The 8,685-nt window shown below is 41.0% G+C and overlaps 1 protein-coding gene across 1 annotated transcript in view; it reads right to left on the reverse strand.

Annotated features, from left to right (window-relative positions):
• The window catches only part of sema3h (sema domain, immunoglobulin domain (Ig), short basic domain, secreted, (semaphorin) 3H), a 31,771-nt gene extending 25,299 nt beyond the window's left edge, over positions 1-6,472 (reverse strand). Inside the window, exon 1 of the mRNA XM_010767230.1 lies at positions 6,017-6,472. Coding sequence (XP_010765532.1) covers positions 6,017-6,116 — 100 coding nt within the window. The 5' untranslated portion in view covers positions 6,117-6,472. The remainder of the gene's footprint in view (positions 1-6,016) is intronic.
• Positions 6,473-8,685: the final 2,213 nt, after the last annotated feature.

The following is an 8,685-nucleotide window of genomic DNA, read 5'->3' on the forward strand; positions in this document are numbered from 1 at the left end:
TGCACAAACTGTGGTCACTCAGTTTAGTCTTTCTCAGTTTCTGGTCACACACTGTGCTTAGATATTTTTGCCACTTGCTATTGTCTGTTCAGAGCTAAAAGCTTAATGGAGATGTCCAGTGGTTAATGCTTATTTCCTTTTTTAATTTGATGAGTACAGATTAGGTGTGATGTGTGCCACTTTGCCCAGATGGCCGATGGGACTTTTCTCCTCTTGGGAGACTATAGCCGCGTTCACACCGAGTACTTTTCACCTGTACTTTTCGCGTTTAGTTCCGTTAGTACCCCTGATGTCGCGTTCACACCAAAAAAATAACTAAGTGCCGGGAACTTTTCACTCCGTTTTTAGCGCCTGCTAAGAGCAGGTACTTTCCTGGGGAAAAAAAGTACCACGGTTCTGATTGGCTGGGCGATTGCAAACCACGCCCCGTAAAACCCTTAAATGTTTTGTAGAGCCGCCATTTTCTTTGCTCGCTATATTAGCCCAGCGCATCAACGGAGAGAGTAGTTTGTTGTAAAAAGCAGTTATGGCAAGCATCAATAAAGCATCGGAGCGGTGGAGTGATGAGGAGGTGTCGGCGCTTCAGGCAATTTACTCCGAGGACACGACCTAGGAACTGCTACTGAAGCCAGTACCCAATGCTAAAATGTTCGACCGTTGCTCGGCTAAATTACTCAAACTGGGAATCATCCACAGCGCCAGCGCATGCCGGCTAAAAATTAAGAAACTCCGGCAGGGCTACAAAAAGATTAAAGACCTTAATAATAAGAGTGATAATGACCGGAAGACCAGTAAATGGTACGAGCGCTTGGATGATCTGCTCGGCCACAGACCTTCATTCACCGGCACAGCATTGATTCATTGAGATGAACCTACAGACTGAGCACCATCCTTTCTGCTAACATACTTACTCTACGCCCTGTAGAGTAGACACAGGTGGCCTATAACCCAGATGAATACAATCATCCTCCGGTAATTGTTTGTTTGTTAGGGGCTTTCTAACTAACTAACATGTTTAAATCTGTGTTTGTAGTCACTCTGCATAGTTAACCGGTTTCAATCCAACCAAAGGTAATGAGTGGATATCACAAAGATGGTTGGGTTGTCTCTCTTTGTGTTAACTGACTTCACCATGCCTAAAGGCCCTAACACACCAATCCGATTATCTGACGTTGGCCAATTTTGAGCCGTAAGTGAGTGTCTGTCAAACTGTTTTCTGCACCTTCAGCACTTCGGCCCTGTCCAACGAGTGATGGAGCCTAAGCGAAGCAGTGTAACGGACATGAGAAGAAACAAATATACGAATTTTCATTTTAATGTCATCTAATTTTCATGGACATTTTCACACTAGAGAATGAATGAAGCATGGAGGTGAGTGAGAGGGTGTCAAAGTGGTCGGCAAGCTCTGCTTAGTTTAATGGTAGTATAGTAACAGTTTGTTTTTATGACAACTTCCTCTGCCAGAGTTGTTTACTCTCTGCAGGCGTAGAGTTTGCACTGAGTCTTTGTTGACATAACTTCTCAATTTAGGATGTCAAAAGCCCCAGTGGCCCAATGGATAAGGCACAGGCCTCCTAAGCTGGGGATTGTGGTTTCTAGTACCATCTGGGGTGATTGGCAGCCAATATGCAGAAATGTGCCCTTGGAAAAAGGGCCCATTTCTACTTCAATATATTCTTCTTCCAATATAGTTGGAAAACTGAAATGCATAATTCCTTTTCACTCCAAAAAACAAAGCTTTACACAATGCTGTCTTTGCAGGTGCATCACAGCATAACTTGGCGTGTTACCAGCCGCTGTTGATCGATGGATTATGACGTTGTCGGTCACAGGCAGCTTCCTATCTTTTCTGTTTTCTGATTTTTACCAACAAGTTTCTTTTAGATTTTTCCAGATGTGAGCAGCCCCTCCATCTCTGTTGGGCTTTGCATTCTGGGACATTATCGGAATGAATAAGAATGACAAAGGGAATATAGTCTGCATACAGACATCTGACTGAGTGAGTATCAAATCTGTCCATTCCAGAGTGAATTCAGTTCATACCTAAAGCCCTGTTAGACTAAGAAAGCAGCGCAGACTTGGGACAGCTTCAGTCTTATGTTTCAACCGTAACGTCTGAAAGGAATATAGTTTACAAGTGCTGGCAGGTGAAACGTAACTACCGGTATGTCAAAAAAACATAATTTTCAGCTTGATGGATTTCAGACGTTCTACAGTGTGGTTTTAAACATGCTTTAAAAGCAGAGTGGCCAGAGCAGCCAGTACAGGAAATCTAAATGTGAAAATCAGCAACATTTTTGCTAAACAGTCTTTTTTTTGCCAGCAGAATTTTACAGAGCAACCATTTTCTTCCAATCATGCATTCATTGACCAGTTTTACAGAATCGTTGCAGGAATTAGAGTAAACACTATTACAGTGATGTGACAGATTAACATCCTTGTTTGCTAAATATGCAGATTTACTCATGTGTTTCTGCCGTTTGTACACTGGTTGTCAGCTATGCCTTCAACAGATGAAGGGAAATCCTAATGAGTGTCTCTGAACTGCCAAACAACCTCTGAATCAAAGTCTTTAAGTTGAGCTGAAATCCTTCGGTAATTACAGCGATTCCCCGACAAAAATCTCCTCCCTCTTTCTGAGGAAAACCTCCGTAGAGATGGGAAGGGAAATGACCACAGCATGGAGCTCCCAGAGAGAGAGAGGGAGAGCACGCACACACACAACTCACACACACACATGCATGATGGTGAACAGAATCACTGCACACACCATCACATCACCCATTTCTTAGATGAACATACTGAAGCTATAAAACACACTAGGGCTGCTCAATTAATCGTATTTTAATCGCAATTACGATTTTGGCTTGCAACGATTATGAAAACAACGTAATCGAAATAAAACGATTATTCTTTTATTTCAAAAGATTTTTTTTATTGGTTTTTCAGTTGAATTATACTTAAAGTTCAGGGTAATCAACTGTTAAAAACATACTGTTCACATTTTTTTTTCAATAAATGGATATTTTCAATGTAAATGGATAATCGTTTTAATAATCGTGATATCAATTATTGACCCAAATAATCGAGATTATGATTTTTGCCATAATCGAGCAGCCCTAAAACACACACATGCAAACACACAAGAAAGGCTGAGGTGGGCAGAGATCGTCGAACCTAAAACTGCTCAATTTAAGCTCACACACTTCATACACCCCACACACACATGCTGACAAACACAATATGCAGCTACTTCAGCAGCTCATCACATTTTCTCATTCAGGCTTCATTAGAGCTAAATTCACACCTGGGAGAATCCAACAAGGTTTCCCTCTCTCTGTACTTTCTAGGTCACGGTTGGTCGACTTCATCCACTTCACAGACCCTTTGTGTTTGTTTGGCTTATGTAAGAACGTGTAATCAGTTGCTTTCTTATTCTACGATGTCCTCTGGTAAACATGATTAAAGGGACATCTCCCCGTAACTAAAGGCCAGGATACCTTAAAGCAGCTTTTCATTTGAAGGCAATTTGCTTCAAATATGGCTGAGAGGGCAAAAGACTGAACCCCAAATCCTTTTTTAATTAGAAGATGCAGACCTTTGCTTTCTCATTACTTTTGACCGACATGTTCGTTACACCCAAACATCCAAACACTCAACATGGGTCAATGTGTTGAACCCCATCCTGCTTGGAGGAGTAGATGCTTCAGGATATCTCAGAGCGCTTCAAAAACGTGTTCAATCTTCAGTTTATTCTCCAGGGACGATAACCACACCCCACTGCTGCACCAACAAGGTAAAAAACGCAAACAACTAATAGATGATTGTGGGGCACGGCTGAACAGAGGTCCTGTTGTTTCTATTCAACCATGCATAAGCTACTGACTATGCTTCTGTTAAACAGCGACATGTTGATTAAACAACATGTGTTTATGCAACGTGCTGCACAGAGGCAACTAACAAGTGCATGAAGATAAAGACATTGAGGAAAAGAAGATTCAATACAGTACATCAGAATACCGATGCACAATCCACAATGCTGAATACAAAGCTGAAGTTTTGTATTTTAGTCAAAAAATAAATATGGCTTTCTTTTCCCGCTCTGTTGCGTCTGCAGGTTTCTGCAGCAACCTCTGCATGGATTTCTCTGCGGTTGACGGATCGGCCTGAGGCCAAGAGATAATTAATTTGGTTGTGATCAGGATCTGGGACTTCTGCCATCAGATAATTATTTCTTTGTTAGCCATTACTGAAACTAACAGACATAGACACTCGATTTTAAATCCTGTCAATGAATGACAGTCGCCATGTCTTTGGGTGTGAGGCTTAATTGCTCAATTGATTCAAAGATGTTGATTTTACTTCTATAGAAAATGTAATGTGTATCTTAATTAGATACAAATTGCCTCCTATCTGCATAGATGTTGTAATTGATATTTCAAAGACACTACATTTAAAGGTCCCATGTCATGGCCATTTCTACTGATCATAAGTCCATTGTTGAGGTCTACTAGAAGAGATTTATATTGTGCAATTTTCCAAACTCACATTAGTTTCTCATACAGCATCTCCGTAAAGTACGTGTATTCACCAGGTATTCACTCGCTGCTCGCCACTGCTTCGAGTTGCTGCGAGGAGCGGACAGGTTTCCGGGTCGGCGATACAGCGAGAACAAGCAAAACTCATCCTGAGCACACACAAACACTCACAGCCGAAGTAAAAACAATAAGTGTGGCTTGATATTGAGTAAGAAAAAGGTTTATAACGCTGTGAGCATGGGCAACTCGTCTATTACTCTATGCAAGTCAATGGGCACTCCCTGTTAGTTAGCCAAGGGATCCTGGTGTGTGAGGTGCTCTGCGGATTGGTCCATTTGGGCCAATCTTGTCATTTGTTGTTGATTTGGGTGTTCACACGTCACAGAACCCAGGAAGCAAACAATGGAAAATTAGTCTTTTCTGTGTTAGAGCTTTACTCGCTACAGGGTGTACTTTGAGGGTTTTTGACTCTGCAGACCGTTTACAAGCATAAAAACCTTCAGAACACACAAGGGGACGGGTAATAACCGGAAAAGCATGACATGGGCCCTTTATAGATCTTTAAATAAGAGATTACATTGTCATACTTTTGTTCATTGTGTCTATAAGTAAATTGAAGTTTTGTTAAACAGCACGAGAAACAAAAACTCAGGCGATTAGAACCCTGTGATAAATGTAGAGAGATAATATGTAGATAGTAAAGCTTTAATACAAACTGTCCTTTGTAAACATCCACCTCAGATTAAAGCCTGACTCACTATTGAACTTTAAGGCACTCTACTTTCTGTAAGTGTGTTTGTACACAGTTTTGCTGTGTAATGATAGAGAAAAAGCAACATTTCAGTTTATTTAGGCTACAATTACTTAGTTATTAGTGGTTTTGGATAATCTGGTTACAGTATTTGCTTGTTTACAACCTGTTTGACTTGTTTTTTGTCGCAATGTAACCATATACCCAGATAAAATGTAAAATGTTATCATACCAGAAAGAAATGGGCATAACTCTGAGTTCAGACCTACATTGGAATAAGCTAAAACTGTGCTGTAAGGTGTCTTATATACCTGACAGCTGCCATAACTGTGCTGTGGTAACCAATTGAAATGACAAAGGTGTCATTTAGGGGGGAACACTCAGTTTCTAACACTGCAAGTGTTCCAAATAAGTAGTCCAGGCTTTTACAGAGAAACTTGAGTACTGGAGATAGATGAGTGTAATGCAGGTGATTGCAAGGATAGAGGAAGTTAGAGAGTGTGGGAAAGAACCAAAACAAATAGAGGGACAGAAGGGCAGCGGTATCATTTCTGCTCAAGATATCGCATGACAGTTAGTGGGCGAGAATCCAACATGAAAGAGAGACACGTGAAACATAAGAAGAAGGTGTGTGAAACCGGTCACCTGCACGGTGTGTGTTTGGAAAATGAGAGCGGGACAGATTAAATAAGAGTGAAGAATGATGGCAACAAAAAAAGTGTCTTACCGGAGTGGGTGAACTGCAGTCTTGGTTGAGATGCCCTCCATGCACCCGTAAAGGAGGCCCCGAGGTGGGCGAGCAGCACCGCTGTCACCAACCGATACATCCTCCTCCTCCTCCTCCTCCTCCTCAGACACACAAACAAACGTACAGTGAGTCCAAGTGCTGAAAGTGTCAGTCAAAATCTCACTGTTGCATTCAACACACTCTTTATCCAAAGTGTTGCACTGTAACAAAAAGTCCAAAGATGCTGAATCCAAACGCGCTTGAGTAAGTCCAAATCCTAAAAATGATTCAACAGCAGCACTCACACTTCCCCATCTGTGTGTTTGTGTGCTTGCTTATATTCTTTGAGTGTGTGTGTTGGCTTCAGAGATGGAGGGAACATGTATTCCAAGAAAAAACTAAGTCGTCTCTCCGCTGCCTCCTCGCAGCTTGACAGCTCTCTTCTGTTCTGTCTCTCGTCCCAGCTCCTCTCTGCGTGTGACTGCTCTCTCTCTCTCTCTCTCTCTCTCTCTCTCTCTCTCTCTCTCTGGAAGGCGGAGGGAGCAAGATCGCAGATCCTTGTGGCCACCCTGCAGACACAGATGCAGGCACACACCCCTATTCACTGCTCCAGTAAAACCTAGTTGGACAAATGAGCTTTCATCTTTATTCACAATGTTTCTAATGCTCTCACTCCCTCTCTTTAACAGTGTTTTTCTTTTTCCCGTACTCTCACTCACTCATTTTCTTTGCTATAATTTCTTTGTTTCTTTATAATATTTAACTCTTGAGCTTTGGTTTCAGACAGAGGGTAAAAAGAGGTGCTACAGCACAGGCAGTATGAGGAGAAAGAAGACCTTTTTGAACATTAGAGCATGTACACATGTCACAGTAGAGCAACACAATACAACTACGAACCTTGAAAATGAGCGTAATAGGGCCCCTTTAAGATATTCAAACATGCAGATCAGAGTTGAGGTGCCCAACAGCAAAAGTTCTGCACTGATTATTTGTGAAGTTTTGCCATGAAAAAGCCAGTAGGCTCTTGCCTCAGGACCTCAGAGCAGGTTGGGGAAACAGACTCAAGTGAAACTTGGGCCAAGCAATGAAGAGCATTAAAAGTAATGAGTAAAATCATTAAATCGATTCTAAAACAAACATTCTCCTTAATATTCTCAGTACCAAAGTCTCTCGATGAGTCTCTTTCCTCCTCCTCCTCCTCCTCCTCCTCCTCCACCTCCTCCTCCTCGTTATTCGTTTCCTTCGTTTCTACTCCCGACCCAGATGCAATAATTAAAGCCCATGCCTCTGTTCTTGCTCTGTTGTTGTCATTAGATAGCTGCGCGCTGGGCTACGGCAGCACTGACTGCATTTTTCACCAGCTTCAAGTTCAATCACGGGCTAACAGGGACAATTTATTCATTCTCCGGGATAAATAATGAATTTAGGTTGTGTGCAAATGAACAAGTATAGACTATCTCCAAGGATTTCTGAATCGTAAATGATTTATTCTCCACACTTGTTTGCAATTGTATAATTAGTGAAGATTATTTTTTTTTAATATGACCCAGCAGTTTAACATTACAATTAGAAGTTCTGTAATGTGTTGTTTACACAGCCTTATACAGCTTTGAATTGGATATGGGCATATCTGCTCAGACCTGCTGGATAATTAAATGACTATTTAAAAGAAGAAGAGGACGAGGTCCCTTCCTGGTTCTCCTCCACTGATGGCACGTGCCCTGCTAGAGTGACCCATAATGAAGCTTCATGTTGATTAATACATGAGATGTTTGTGCAGCTCAATATCATTCCCTAAAGATGTACACATTTTTGCTCAGTTTTAAGAGCAACAAATATACATTTATTATTGTTATCAGTAAGTAGTTATATTCTCTGCTGTCTACCGCTCATTGTTGTAATGTCTCTATTGTGGCCCAAATCACCTGTCAATCAAACAGCAGTGCAAATATTACATACGAGCAAGTTACGAGATAAATAACTTACATAATGGCAAGATCTTATATACATTTGAAATGATTTGGTAACATAAGAGTCACCAATCCTGTGCGACAGATGATATTCAACAGAAAGTCCTACAAAAAGCTGTGTGTTTGAAACTGCAAATGTAGAGGCTGAGTTACCAATGTGTTAATCCAGTCGGTGGTAAAACATTTGCAAAGTGCACACTTAAGCTATTTCAAAAATACAGTATAAGAGAACTAAAATTGTTACGGTTGAGATCTACAAATTAGGCGAAACCTGAATAGTAAAGTGTAAACGTTAAAAGTGTAAAAATAGGTTCTGATATCTTGAAATGGCACTATTGCAATATCAAAGCAGGAAACAGCGGACGCTGCAGTCATCATTTGAACATGTGAGAGTCAGTGAGTCACTATGAGTCGCTGCTGCTTGTTTTATGTTTTATAATCATGTGGTTGCTAGTAACAAGAAACTGCAATCATCTCATAAAGCTTTCATTTGACCTGTAAGCAGGGCCGGCCCTTGCAGTATAGGCGAATGCTAAGGGCGCATCAACCCATCGGGGGAGGCAAAAATTGGGGATAAAAAAAAAGATTTAAAGTAAAAAATATATATTTTTTTATTTTTTTATTTCATAACAACACAATTTATTATGTTATACTAACATAACTACGCCTATATTGCGTACAGCGCCCATAAACTATGGC

This window comes from Notothenia coriiceps, unplaced genomic scaffold (genome assembly GCF_000735185.1).
Source record: "Notothenia coriiceps isolate Sejong01 unplaced genomic scaffold, NC01 NC01_scaffold00004102, whole genome shotgun sequence".
Taxonomy (NCBI): Eukaryota; Metazoa; Chordata; class Actinopteri; order Perciformes; family Nototheniidae; genus Notothenia; species Notothenia coriiceps.